This window comes from Ambystoma mexicanum, chromosome 2p (genome assembly GCF_040938575.1).
Source record: "Ambystoma mexicanum isolate Mex_15411 chromosome 2p, UKY_AmexF1_1, whole genome shotgun sequence".
Classification (NCBI taxonomy): domain Eukaryota; kingdom Metazoa; phylum Chordata; class Amphibia; order Caudata; family Ambystomatidae; genus Ambystoma; species Ambystoma mexicanum.
In genome coordinates, this window is record NC_090923.1 from 1453550287 (window position 1) to 1453565817 (window position 15531).

General features: G+C 44.4%; 1 protein-coding gene across 2 annotated transcripts in view; it reads right to left on the reverse strand.

The window, feature by feature from the left end:
- Positions 1-15531, reverse strand: part of SEPTIN12 (septin 12) — a 552608-nt gene that overhangs the window by 187131 nt on the left and 349946 nt on the right. For both annotated transcript variants that reach the window (XM_069646026.1, XM_069646027.1), the window contains 2 exons: positions 3317-3445; positions 1052-1133 (listed from right to left, as the gene is read on the reverse strand). In XM_069646026.1, the coding sequence (XP_069502127.1) occupies positions 1052-1133; positions 3317-3445 (211 nt within the window). The remainder of the gene's footprint in view (positions 1-1051; positions 1134-3316; positions 3446-15531) is intronic.

The following is a 15531-nucleotide window of genomic DNA, read 5'->3' on the forward strand; positions in this document are numbered from 1 at the left end:
CTTGAAGGCCATTTTGGGGTATGAATAGACATTTTTTGTAATGAGATTCGAAACCACGCAGTAAATAACACACTGAGACTAAGAACCGTTTCGAGCAACTGTGCAGAAAAACTGAACTGCGGCAATGGGCGATGTGTTTGCCATATATACCAGCGTTGACGTCATACTCAAGGAGGACAGAGGCTTTCGAGGGACACAAGGTCGATGACGATGCACTCCACCTTCTGCTGAAAAAAGTTGCTGAGCAGCAAGCAGGATATCGGAGTATATCAAAGATGAGAAATACGTGAGAGGTCACAATCTATTCGAAGGTGATATTATTGATGTTGTCGCTCGAAGAGTGTTGGGGAGCTGGGTTGTGGGGAAGCTATTGCTGAGGAGTGTGCAGAGGAGGAAGATATTGGTGAGGTGGGTCAGGGAATCAATGTAATATGGAGAAGATAATAGGAGGATTAAAGTTATTGGTGAAGTGTGTGGAGTGGAAGAGGATTTGTGTGAGGTGTGTGGGTAGAGAGCATGTTTGAGTGTGGGGGAGCAAATCAGTTAGTTGTCTGTGTGTGTGTAGATAAGGGTATTATGAGGTCTTTAAGGTGGGATGATAAATCATAAAGCTGTGTGGGGTAATCATTCAAGTGTGCTTGATGGAGAATTAAATGATTGTGAAGTATGTGGTCGGGTTGGAGGTGGGAATCAGCAATTTATGTCGGATGTTGCAGGGCATCTGATCAGTCTGTGTGTGGTGGAGAAAATGATCTGTGACATGCAATTTAAAGGATGGCGATCTGTGAGGTGTGGAAAGGTGGAGTGTATTGGTGTGGTGTGGATGAGAAGGAAATCAATGGTGTGCTTGTATGTTAAACAAGGAGATCAACGAGGAGTGGATCTGTGTGTGTGGAGGAGAGAAACAGTGAGGTATGTGCAAATCATAGGAGTGAATAGCTGTGGAGAAGAGGCAAATGGAGAGGAGCCTGTGAAGTACAGAAAGAGGCTACTATGGTGCAGGCAATGGGAATTAAATGGTCAGCGAGAAGAAGGGTAACAATTATTTTACCAGTGTTGGTTGTTGATCTGATCCCCGAAGCCTGGTGTGTCAATCACTGTCAGTTTCATCTTCAGCCCTTTCTCTTCAATGACTGTGAAAGGGGCAGAGGACACAGGTTGAGCATAGGATATAAAGATAACATTTAAGCTAAAATTATTTTCCAAGCTAATACAAGACACCAATAGTCTTCAGAGCCTGCAATGTTCTGGAATGTAGTGATTGCATACAGAGCATTGTCAGACATTTTTTTAAAATAATCTGGGAAGGTCAGCAAAGGAAATGCCTGTAAGCCAAGTATATAATTGGCAGAAGCCACAGAATCCTCGTGGATCCCGCCTGCCCTCAGATTGCTTCATCTAACCAATACATTTTTTATTGCGTTGCATCATTTGAATATTACATATGGTACACATTATACATTAGCAGGTTCAAAGCAGCAAAACTATTGTTACAGGAAATGAAATCCTTTGAAACCTGTATGTTTCATTCACTCATTCACTTTGCAATGACTTTCTATAAGTAGCATACGATAAGGGGATATGGGTTAAAGGTAAATTTACCCAATTTGAAAAGTATAGCTGCACTTGCCCTTCTAGAGAATTTGGTTGCAGATCACACTCCAAACAGAATGGTTTAGCAAATGTATTTGTTAAAATCTGTGTGTCGTGTGGACTATGTTCCAAGAGTGTCTCTTGTGCAGCCTGACCTCTCATGAAGAAGGCTTAATGTTTAGTAGGCAAAGGTCTGTTTGCAACATCTTTGCAAGTTATGATACACATGTGGTTTGTCTTCAGTACCGGCACGCTCACCACACTAATCCAAGAGCTACATTTTTTTATTTTAAATCTAATGTCGTTAATTGTGTCAAATGTAATGTAGTGGGTTAATGATCATAAAGTGTGCATAGAGGACATTCTGAATGCATACAAGATATGAGTACTTCTAAAAAAGTGGCAGAGGAAAAATAATAATCAAGAGAGAAAAATGTGGTCAAAGTGACACCTTGGGCCTCATTACACGGACGGCGGTAAGGGTTAACGGTCACCGTTAATGGCAACGGTGACCGTTAACCCTTACCGCCGTACTACGAGGTCCCTTTGCGGGTTGGAGGATTTAACGCCTGCTTCTTGCAGGCGTTAAAATCCAACCCGCTAAGGGACCTCGGAGCTAATTACGGCACCGCAAAATTGCGGTGGCGTAATTAGCGCCTTCCCCATTTCCATAGAGCCCTATGGGGCAGAAATGGGAATGGGGAAGGGCAATGGCGGAAAGGGGATTTACCGCCCCTCCAACCTTGGAATGGGGCGGTAAATCCCCTTTCCACCAAGGCGGTGCCGGTATTTTACCGGCATGAGCCATGGCGCTAATAGCGCCATGGCTCACCGCCTACCGTGTAATGAGGCCTTATCTTCATGGAACACATTCAAATCTTATTTTCAATCCACAGATTCTACATTTTGATCTGAAAGATGGACAGAGAGGTGTGGATAACTGCATGTTTAGCAGTGGAACAGAGCAGGTTGCCTAAAGGTTGATGATTTGTTTCCAATAATTTACCCAGGGGAAAAACTCACAGGTTAAGTGTTTGCCTCTCACATGGGTCTAGCCTGCACTATGAATGTTTGAAGACCATGGCAGCGCTGGCTCAACCTTTCATTCTTCTGGGGTTCATTGCATAAAGTATCATTAACATGGCTAATAGTAGCACCTGGTATTACAACACTTAGAAGTAGTGATGACATCTTCTCAAATCCCTTGGATGAGAGGGGTGACATTGCTTGGGATTAAATCCCTCTGTATATGCATAAGTAGTAGAGTTATCAAAGCGGCAACATGTTTCCCTCTGTATACCAGTAAAGGGGAGTGACTGAGTGTGGAACATAGAGGATCTCTGTAGATTAACTAGATTCAGGCAGAGATAAAGTCCCCCGTTTAACCCCAATGCTAGGACAAAGTCAAAACTGGGGATTTCAGCCCATTGTAGATTCTTAGCCACTGGATAGGGACTGGGTGTGCTGGGGATTGAATGATTCTGTCTATTCCAAGGGCAGAAGAGGGACTGGGAGTGCCCCTATATGCCCCATTTCTGAGAACTATGTCTGCAGCCCGAGGACATAGGAAAGAGTCACAGACCTGGCGACTCAAGTCTCCTGTATATCACCAGGATATGAGATGGAGGGGTGGGACAGTTCTGGGGACTATGCATATATCCTTTGGAAAGGAACCTGTAAATGCTTCCTTAGAAGGCACTTCTGATTGGTAGTAGAGACTCACCATGGCTGATTGATTTGAGCTCCACAGTCTTCGGAATCCTCTCATCAAGGTCGGTGGCTGTGGATTTCCAGCTTATTTTGGATTTGAAGAGTGTGTTCACCAGTGTGGATTTGCCCAGACCACTCTGTCCTGCCAGAGAGAAAAAGAGAAATGGTAAGAGCGGAAAATGGAAGGGAACTGTGCAAAAGAGAGGAGTATTATCACTTGACTGATATTGTGCAGATGAGTGGAACAATTGCACTTGACGGCCAAGAATAGACACAACCACTGGTCTAGTGCTGCCTTCCATTTACTTGCCTAGTCCTTGATTCCTTAGCTAAAGGATGTGACAAAGGTAAAATCTAGTGTGAGACAGGGATTGACTCCATCCATCTTCAGGTCTGTCCTGGTAAGAGAACATATGGTTGTTAGGGGAAACACTGAAACCTCCCACACAAAGGAAAATGGGGTAACTATTTGTTCATGTACAGTTCTTGGTGTGCTGTGATGCTCATTTTGATTATGTTTGTTTGAAACATGGTATTTGGCAGAAGGGGTATCACTGGGCTACATTCGACAGCACTCACTCAAACTAAGAGTATTGAGGTTTGCCTCTCTACAAATGTTTCTTGGCAGCACATGACAGAAAATCCATTTATCATTTTCATTATGCTACACTCTTTGATACTTATCTCTTGCCAGACACTAGAATGCAGAACATAAATAGATAAGCCAGCCTTTTAGATAAAAATTGCGTTGGGTCATGTAATAGATTACAAGGTACTGAGTCTAAATTGCCTTCTTAGATGAGGGCCATGGTAGACGTCTCTCCAAACCCAGTTAATAATTACCTGGTGTTAGGAAAGATGTTCTCTTTGCAACTTTCCTTCTATAGTTTTCTGTGGAAACCCATTCTTTTTGCTTTCTCTTTTATCCTGGCCAGCCTTTTTGAAAGCAAGTAAAACCTTCAGATTCACTTCCCTTGCCTTTTGGCCATTTGTTATTGGGGAAACTGACTAGTCCCCCAGACTATCAATCAATACAGAGAAACTTTGTTCCTCTTTGTATTCTTGTATTTTTATATTTCACACGGCACCTTACAGAGCAGTGCAACAAGGATACTTTTGTAGCTCCCTAACCTTTTATAATTGGGATTTCCAGTTACTTTTATATGTGCCTCAAGACAAGCTGGTGACAGCAGTTACACTTTTAAAATGTTTGCTTTTTTTATTGTGCACATTCACGTTTACCACGTATGGCTACTAAACATGGGTAGTGTCCAAAGAGTTTCACTTGTTCTTTGGCCATAGTGTAGTTTGGCCTTCTTCCTGCCTTCTCAGTTCAGGAAATCCCATACACAGTCAGGAAATCCCCATACAAGGTCATCCCCTTGCCCAGGAAAGCTGCTGCTTTCATGGGCTATTGAGCTTTTGTCTCTGTGTGCTTCAGTAAGGGGGCTAGGACTGTTTAGTCCCAGTCCACATCAATGGTGCCAGAAAATATGCTGCTGAGGCGGATGTGAAATTAGTAGTTGTCCCGGATTGGACATCTTCTGGCTGTTTAAATGGTGCAGATCCTTCAAATTGGTGGTCTTGGACTGGCTTTCAGCTCCAGTTTGGGATAAGAGGTGGACTCCTGCAGTCATTTTACAGATCTACATTGGAGCCAAGAATCCTTTGAAGAAGAGCCGCCCATTGACACAGTGGACAACCTCTGCAGTGGACCAGCATCCTCTCCAGTGATTGGCCTGGAGAAGCCCTGCTTCACTGCCTGATCTCAGAAGACCCTCATTGTTGCTTTTTCCTTGGGCTAGTGGGACCAACTAGTCTCAATGCTTTCTCGAGGTTTCATGCCCCAAGAGCCTTTAGAAGTGTCCCTGGACTGGCCGGTAGACTGACCAGCTCCCTCATGGGGTATCTCACGAGAATCATCGCTGTTCCGTGTTCAAGGCCGGAACTTTGGTGGTCAGCAGCTTGTACCTTAAGTCACCTTCTCCCGAAATGTCCACTTCTTAGCATCAAGGGAACCTGTCCTGAAGGTGCTCCTTTGACCACAACTGAAAGGATGTGTGTTGTCGCCTGCAAACCTGTCCTGGAGCTGTAATCTCCTGAAAACAGTGATCGTCACTAGAAGTCACCTTCCTCCATCCTGTGAAGGCTCGTGAAGAGGCCTGAATAGCAAAAGTCTGCATTTCTTCATCAACTGGCCTTGCATCTTGTAGATGCACCTGACAGGACGAAGCACATGAACCTGCAACCCCTAGGCGCCTCTCACCAACATAAACGATGGAAGACCACGCTCCTGGCAACCCCCAGATGACCCATCATGACTCCTGGGAGAATCAGAGTGAGGGGGTAAGTAAGTATACCTGTGCCTGTCTGCCCTGTTCTCCATAGGATAACACTGGATGCAAAGCCCTTTGTCTCCTAGATCCCTCTTACATACCTTTGGTCGTCAAACCTGGGTCAAGTATCTTGCCCTCGGTCAGCCTTGGGTCGGGAAGAGAGAGGAGAACTTACCAGTCTTCTGAAAAATTGTTATTGAACTTTTAAATATGTTTGAACTGTTTTACATTACCACTGCAAGCCCATTGCATCCCTGTAGAGACTATCGCTCCTGGAGAACCCTTGTAGTGGAACCTGTGACTTTTGGGCACCAGGTCGCATACATCTTAGGGCTGGACTTCTTAAGTAAAGGGGATTGTACTTGTGACTGGTTCTAACCATTTTATCTACATATGAGTATTCAACTGTTTTACCTGGTTAATTACTGAGAGATGTATTGTAAATGAACCTACTGGTGAATGTATATATTTGTGTTATATGATTTGTGTTATATTACTACATTTTAGTTTGAATTCTTGGTGTGTTCTTAAAGGCCTAAATAAATGACTGTATTTTTATAGCTAACTGTCTAAGGTGAAATATTGTATGTTATTCTGTGTGGACTCATTGGGGCCCCTTACCACGCTCGCACTCTCCTGAGACTAAGCCTTGACTGCTCTCCGCATTATCTTGATTGGGTTTTGGCTAAATTCAGAGTCTCCCTGTTAACCATAACCATGGTGGCCTCCTAAAATATACCCACCAGGGTTGATAATAAGCAGCCATCCACAGAATAATTTCTATTATATCAGCAGAGGCAGCACTGACTTCTGGCACAAAGACCATTAACGATATATTCCAACCAATCAGAACATTTATTTTTGTATTATATTGTTCTTTTGGGTTGTGCCAAAAATTGCTTTCGAAATGGGTCGTAGAAGATGCAGAGGATAATGAAAGGAAAACTAAAACACAATGGGCCTCATTAGGACCCTGGCGGTAAGGGGTCTACGCTAGCGTTAGCTGCGCCGACCCCTTACCGCCAATTCCGAGTTCCCAGAGCGCCATGGTCATTTTTCCGCCCGCTTTTTGCGGGCGTAAAAATCCATGGCGCTATGGGACCTTGGTGTTAATTACGCCACCGTAATTTACGGTGGCGTAATTAACTCCTTCCCCACTCCCATTATACCCTATGGGGCCGAAATGGGAATGGGGAAGGGTAAATGGGTCAATGGGGACTTACCGCCCCGCCGACCTCGGAATGGGGCGGTAAGTCCACCATCCGCCATGGCGTAAACGGACTTTACGCCATGGCCGTAAAGTCCGTCGATGGCGGAAAAAATCCGCCAGGGTCCTAATGAGGGCCAATATATTAAAACAAATGAAAATTGACAAGGGGGGTCCTGGGAGTCTCTCTGCCAGACATTAGTCCTGGTTACGAGATACTTACCCAGAGTCTTTAGCTCATTATCTTTCACAGAGAAGAAATATCCCAAACATATCAGTCTTTGTCCTGCCCTGGGGCAGTCCAGCACCGAAATGCTAGGCAATTCTCCCCTGAACAAGAGTACCAACAGCATCCACAGACACGTGTTTCGGTCTGGTTGGACCTCATCAGTAGGGAGGAGCTGTGCCTCTCTAAGAATAGTGAGCAAGGGGTCCACGTCTGGATTCCCCTAGTAACTTAGGGTGAGACCCAAAGTTACTTAAATATACAAATTGACAAGGGTGGTCCTGGGAGTCTCTCTGCCAGACATTAGTCCTGGTTACGAGAGACTTACCCAGAGTCTTTAGATCACTATCTTTCACAGAGAAGAAATATCCCAAACATATCAGTCTTTGTCCTGCCCTGGGGCAGTCCAGCACTGAAATGCTAGGCAATTCTTCTCTGAACAAGAGTACCAACAGCATCCCCAGACACGTGTTTCGGTCTGGTTGGACCTCATCAGTAGGGAGGAGCTGTGCCCCTCTAAGAATAGTGAGCAAGAGGTCCACGTCTGTATTCCCTAGTAACTTAGGGTGAGACCCAAAGTTACTTAAATATGCAAATTGACATGGGGGGGTTCCTAGGAGTCTCTCTGCCAGACATTAGTCCTGGTTACAAGAGACTTACCCAGAGTCTTCAGCTCTCTATCTTTCACAAAGAAGAAATATCCTAAACATATCAGTCTTTGTCCTGCCCTGGGGCAGTCCAGCACCGAAATGCTAGGCAATTCTCCTCTGAACAACAGTACCAACAGCATCCCCAGACACGTGTTTCGGTCTGGTTGGACCTCATCAGTAGGGAGGAGCTGTGCCTCTCTAAGAATAGTGAGCAAGGGGTCCACATCTGGATTCCCCTAGTAACTTAGGGTGAGACCCAAAGTTACTTAAATATGCAAATTGACAAGGGGGGTTGTGGGAGTCTCTCTGCCAGACATTTCATACCTCATCAGTAGGGAGGAGCTGTGCCTCTCTAAGAATAGTGAGCAAGGGGTCCACGTCTGGATTCAAATGAAGACAAAGCCATTTAAAAGGGTCTAACTGGCCATAGGTGCCCTTCTGACAAAGGGACTTATTCACAGAACATTTTCCTATGGGATTGTGCCATTATAAAACACTGCTGTGAATCAGATCCTAAGTGTTTATTTAAGGGAGAGAGAGCACTGCCTCTTCAGGTTCAAACACATACACAAAGAAGGGTGGTACAGTCAAATGGTTAAATGGGTGTTAAGCAATAATTGATGTAGTAGTACTGTGTGAGACTACACAACCCTTGTCCTCTTGGTTTTAGGTAACCCACCTTTGGTGTACTACACAAGTTGGTAGTGTGACTGAGCAGCCAGGCTTATCTCAAGAAAGGTAAATGTGAGCTGTAGAGCTGTAGCAATGAAATTCACAAATACAAATAGCCAAGTAACATTTACACTCATGTTTTTGGTTATAAATAGTTATTTATTTAAAGGATAGTTCCGGGACTTTTTTTTTATTGTCCCTACGGTTCGGCCATGTGTTTTTAAGCATAAATCGGTAGATCGTAGAAAACTTTCCTATGGACCATACCCGACTTTTCGTCCATTAACGCACTCGAAATCAGCCGCCATTTTCTGATAATCCTCTCACTTGCCGCATCGCCCTGGCTCACCTGCTTTTGCGGCACTAAATCAAATCCCCCGCCCCTGAAACAGACTTTATCAAAACATTCATATTCCCCGCCTCTATCCGTGACGTGACTGAGCTGCGTAGGCAAACGCGCCCAGGCGTCTTCTACGCGACTCCACACAGAACCCGGAAATCAACACAGATGAGCTCACACAACACAGCGCGCCACAATCGGGAATATGAAACTGTACTTTTAAATTAAACTTCAAGATTGTAAATTTGGTAAAGTACATTTATTTGACATCAAATGTTTTGAGAATATTCAGCGATTTTCATTTTTATTTGCTCACGTTCCAAAAAGTTTGTTTTGAGGCACGCGATGTTCCTTTGCTGTACACAGGGTCTTAGATCATCTCACAATACAGCGCCACAATTCGGAATATGAAACTGTGGTTTAAAAGCAAACGGCAAGATTGTACATTTGGCAAAGTACATTTATTCGACATCAAATGTTTAGAGAATATTCTGGGATTTGCATTTTTCTTTGCTCTCGATCCAAAATAGTTCGTCTTGAGGCAATCGATGTTCGTGTGCAGTACACAGGGTGTTGGTTTACGATAAAATAAGCTCTTCGGTCGCACTGATAATCACATGGCTGTTCCAACAACGAGGCACTAGGCCACCACAACGGTCTGTATGTTGCATCTAGCCGTTAGTACCGCGTAAGGGCAGATAACCAGCACCTTCACGGGTTGACTAGCAAAGCGCAAAGAAGTGCTCATTAGAAATATGAAGTGGGTTATAAAGAATTCGAAACAGGGGTGTGTTTGTGAATGAATGACGTCTATATGTCGTGGCATTATGCGGATTGCAGGGGGCCGTCCAGCGTGAGAGGGGATGCTTGGCAGGAGACACGGGGTCTGGAGGTAGACATGGGAACAACAACCCATGCTCTATAGACCACTTTGAAGTGTACATGGTCTTTGGCACCTCTTGGCCTTTATCGCTCCCTGACAGCTCCACTTGGCAGCACAAGTACCCCGGTGCGAACTGCCTTTGATAGGGCGGGGGGTGGATTGGGGCGCAAGACACAGGAAGACTCGTGAATGGAGACACACTTATGTGGATTGCAGGGGGCCGTCCAGCGTGAGGGGGGATGCTTGGCAGGAGACACGGGGTCCGGAGGTAGACATGGGAACAACAACCCATGCTCTATAGACCACTTTGAAGTGTACATGGTCTTTGGCACCTCTTGGCCTTTATCGCTCCCTGACAGCTCCACTTGGCAGCACAAGTACCCCGGTGCGAACTGCCTTTGATAGGGCGGGGGGGTGGATTGGGGCGTGGTCGTGCAGACAAGACTCATTTGCCGCAGGGCCTCACCAAGGAGAGGCCATCTAACTGCATGTAAGAGGCAGGCTGCAGGATCTAGTACATGGAAGGCAGGGGGGTGACTTTATAAATACCTCACCCTCCCAGGAGAATATATGGGTGCAAAGGTTATGTGGATTGAAGGTGGGCGGCCAGCGTGAGGGAGGATGCTGGCCGGAGACATGTGGTGTGACAAGACAAGGCACAGGAAGACTATTCAATGGAGACACACTAGATTCATTTAAAAAATGAAAACAACCATTGTTAAAATATATGTTGGGTTTTATTTTAGATCTTAATTTCAATTGAACATAAATAATAAACATTACACATTGTAAAGTTCCGGTTGCAGCACATCCAGGGAAAATCCGCGGTATTGTCCACTGTCGCTTGGGAAATGTTGTCTAATTGCAAGTACCGCACAGGCAGGTATTACTCTCCGAACGCGGTGTCCGAGCCTCCCGTGAAGCCACCAAGTGAAGCAACGATAGGCCACCAGCCTGTACCACCTGTGAAAATGAATGATGCAAACTGTATTAAAATGACAAAACTTTCTTATCATTCTGCTTTGAAAAAAATTCTATCTAGAAAATGCACAATATGGACCCAATTTACATGCATTCGAATGATATGTAGATGTAATTTTATATGTGGGAGACGACCATGACATAGTAGTGGCATCACTGACATCAAAACCAGAGTATACTTACTCGTTACTCGGATTACGCGGACGAACAGTGCCGCGAAGTTCGTGCATAAGCACCATCATCATCCTTAACACGGTCCGTGAGAGGCAGGCTTCCCTGAACTCTGGCAGCTCGGTGATGCATTGCGGACTTGGCTCGCCTTCCGAAATGTAGGCAAAGCACCCGGAATTTTCACGGCAGCAGCAGTTCTCCTCCTCAGTTGGCATTAGCTCGCACCGATTGCACGTGCACCAGGTGGAGACGCCGTCCATGCGACATGGTCCAGGCTCTTCATCCGTTGACTGGTCCTCCCAACTGCCGTCCGAATCCCCATCGTTTTCGCGTGCTTGCCTTTCCAGTAGTTCTTCCTCGGTGTACTCGGGCTCGTACATATACGGCATTATTGTAGCCATTGTGTGGTAAAGAAAGTAAAATAATTTACAGAGATGGTACAGGTGTTCACAAGGCCTAGAAGTGGCGAAGGTAGCTGACCAGAGCACAGAAACGAGTCACAGAATACTCAAAGTAACACAGAGAGAATAATGGAATCGAAAATCTGCTGCTGTGTGTTGTGAAACGGTGTGTTTATACTTATTGAGGAAAGAGGCGTCCTGCCATTTCCATGGCGACACGTCATTAGCTGAGGCGCAGCGATTGTTGACACGAAACGTGCTTTGGCGTTGGGAAATGGGCGGTACGCGTCTGCTGATGTCAGGCTCAGGGGCGGGGGATTTGATTTAGTGCCGCAAAAGCAGGTGAGCCAGGGCGATGCGGCAAGTGAGAGGATTATCAGAAAATGGCGGCTGATTTCGAGTGCGTTAATGGACGAAAAGTCGGGTATGGTCCATAGGAAAGTTTTCTACGATCTACCGATTTATGCTTAAAAACACATGGCCGAACCGTAGGGACAATAAAAAAAAAGTCCCAGAACTATCCTTTAACATCAGTTTTTAAATAAGCATTCTTTAAAAAGGGTGCACTATATGTAACAATCAAATTTACTTTAAAATAATTTTCCAGAATCAGCATAGGGTTAGTAGATACTCTTTAGAAATGCTTTTTACACACTTCCTACACTCGGAGGTGACTTCATTCACAAGGACAGTAAGGGCATTTATATATCACTAGTACACTTTGCAGATTCTGAGGTTGCAGAAAGGAAAGGTTAGAGGAAGGAAAACAGTTAAACAGGTTCTCAGGGCATGTGAGTATACTTAAATCTTCCAATGAAGTATAGACAAAACCTTTTCCAGCAATAACAATCTAAAACCAAGTAATCACCTCTGAGGGACAGAAAATATCAAATTCAATGGACTAGAAGAGTCTGCAGGGAGCCAGGACAGCCAAAGTCAAATGGAGCACAGTCTATGGAGCTGAGACACTTCATAGTTAATAAAAGTTAGAGAGTTTGTTGTAGAAAATCACTGTAGGGTCACAAGCTGTTACACTTGAGGAGGGTAGAGCTGAAATCAACTCTAACAAAAGTAGCTACTGCAAATCTCAACTGTAAAGAGCATAGCAAAAGACACTGAGGTAAGTACCCCGAATCTGAACAGTACCTCTGGTTTGAAGAAGAGTGGTCTGTTAGGTATGATTTTCATAGAAATGGTAAATCTTCCTGACCTGGGTCAACCCCAGAACCTTTTTCCACACTCACAGAATCTTTTACTCTTTTTATGGGTGTCATTGTTTAGACTCTCCATAGTGTCTTTTTAAAGTTATCCTCTTTAACAACTTTTTGGCAATAAGTGCCTGTTATTGCTGGATTGCCCTAGGGGCTGCCCTTTTAAACTTTCTCAGGCTAACCTTGAGCGAACTACAGTTCCCACGGGTAGAAAGGGTCTTTGGATCCCTTTTACATTTTGTTAGGTGAAATCAGCACACCCAACATTATGTGGAGTGCTGGGGAGATACAATGTACCCCCCTTCACACTAAAACTGTAACAATGCTGTTACAGGGACAAGCTTCCCTTGAATGGCTGGTGGCAGTGATACCTTGTATTAATTTGGTGCACCTTTATCGCGGGTTGTGTTCACAGCTGCAGTAAAGGCACCTAATGGTGCTCATTTTACCAAAACGGCCCTGGTCTTCTTTTTTGCCATTTTAGTGTTTCATGTCCTTTCTTGTTCCTTCCCCTGACATCCAGGGGACGAAATTTCTTTGTGTGAGTTCTATCTTCGGCGGGAGTCCCATGGACTTGCCGCCCAGGCTTCAGTCTGTCTGTTTAGGCAGGAAGCGAGGGAGGAGTCCAAAACTCTGCAGCCCGTTGTCTTCCTCCTTGCCTGAATGGGAACAAATCCCAGTGAGGTGCTGGCTGTCCTGACGGGACAACCAGACCGCCCCTTGTTGCAAAATGCAGGGAGAGAATGCAGAAGTTGTTGCGTAGTTCCTTTTAAATACTGCAAACCTGGAAGCTGAAGACAAGCCGACCACTGGAACTAAAATTAAAGAGGATGATGACGGGAAAGCGGCTGAAACAATTTCCAGCGCCCGGAGAGCCTTGTGTGTAACCGGAGCCTGCTATAGCCCTTCCTTTCAATCGAACTGGGCACTCTGAAATGACAACTCTGATGCAGAACCTTGTGAAATCCACTAGACTCAAGAAGACCTGCATTTCGAGCCAATCCACATGTTGCTGCGACCTTGCGTTGCTAAAATACCCCAATACCCTGTGACCTCAAGCCAATGTGCAATGCACGGTCTTACAAATTCAGAATCTCACTGAAACTTCGTGGGCATCCTGGTGGATCTGTAGAGACACAAATAGTCTGAACAGTCCCCTCAACAGAGTGCTTGTAACAATGAGAATTCTGTGATGTTCTGTCTTATTCTGTGCTCCTTGAAAGAGCGCCAAATCTGCAGAACCGCATTCAGCCACGAGGAAAACCTTGCCTAGAGCCTTCTCCATTGATCCCTGCTGCAAAGTTCCTTCTGAGGTCTTGCTTTCAGTCACCAAGACAAGGAGTACACTGACCGGGTATTTGGCTGCAGATCCTGATGTCCTCCTGCTGCAAAATCTTCTACAATGCAGTGCTACTTTATTGACTTGGGTATGTACTTACCTTAAGTCTGTTAGGATTTCTGTGTAGCTGTGGGATGTTTTCTGTGATGGGGAGGCCTCTCATCCAGTGCATCCAGTCCCACTGCTAGAATCCTGCTAGGGTGTCTTCTGTAAAGTCCCTGAACCTACTTCTCATTCTAGAAGTAATGTACTCACCTGTCTGCCACTGAGAACACTCATGCTCCAAGAATAAGGGAAAGACGTTTAAGGGATTGGGCCTTTTGCCTAGAAAAGAAAATAAGAGTTTAAAAGTTACTTGTAAAAGAGTTGGTTGGTAACTGTAACTCTAAGAGCGACCAGTTACAAAAGTTCTTACTTACCTTGGATGTGTGATGCACTATTCTTAAAAGTATGGTTAACATCTTTCTTTCCTTAGAATCCGTTTTACCATTCTACTAGAAGGGAGATGTGTAGGTATATTACTCAAGGAGATGTTTAACTGAGCCACACTGTTTGTTAAGTCTTTTTCAAAGAAATTGTATTGAAATAAATTGTTTTCAGAAGAAAAGATGTTGTGGTGCCCTGTAGTTTACACGTGTTTTGGCTTCACATGAGCCTTTCTCAAAACAAAATAGGGCATATGTTCAAGTCACATATTCTGGTCACTTGTCATAAACATCGATACACCAGATTTGATAACAAATGCAATACATATGTATGTTCAGTTTTGCACATAAGGAGAGACAGAGAAGAGGGATGGGGTATGGGGTTGGACCATTGGGGTTCAACATGAAAAATACACAAGGGGTAATGGGGGTAGGAGAAATAAACAGAAAAAGAAAAAAGGAAAAACCAGAAGGAATTGTTTAGACCTGAAGTAATTACTTGACACAATGGCACATACAGTCAAATATAGTGAATAAACAATCAAGTCATCAATTGAGCTAGGAAATAACTACTAATCAGACCAATGTTGATATTCCGTGGAAATGCTACTAGTACATTGCTTACTCATTATGAATGTTAAATTGCCACATGGGAAATTGGCTTACCTAATCCTGGTAACTTAATTTCTTGTGGAGAAATTATTTCCCCAATTTCTTGATGAAAAATCACGGGTTAAATCCCACCTATACCAAATAAAAGTCTGGGTCACTACTGATTAGTTACACATTGGTACCCACACCGTGTGCATTCGGTCCAATATCTATTTTCATTCAATTGCATTAAGTGATGCAATCGAGAGTCAAAGCATACAATATAAGCGTAATGCGGACCAATACATGTTTTCATTCAATTACATTAAGTGATGCGATCTAAGTTCTAAGTTATTGTAGGTATCTTGTTGCATACATGTTACCCTTAAACATACAGCATGTTAAGGATACCGTATCAACAGTGCCCCGCATCAGGTTTGAATAACGTAATGTTTGCCGTAATCACTTAGTGAGACATTTGTATATATTTAATGTGACTCCTCAAATTGTACGCACACTAGTCCGTTTAATGATTCATCAAAAGCCACATGGGCATATCATTACGTCCCCACCAGGTTTAACACGTCCCCTCTATGTCTTACCTGACAAAAGCTAGTTCGGATCTCCGCGCATCGGCTGTGCAATTTCGAATGCCGGCGCGCAGATCCATTCTGTGTTTGTTGCTTTCGTCATCACAGCAACCAGGGAAGTGCATCCCCAGTTGCCGTTCCCTATTCCGAAGAGCTCCGTGTTTGAACGGTATTAGTCCCTGATTAAAGAATGTACTGATAACCT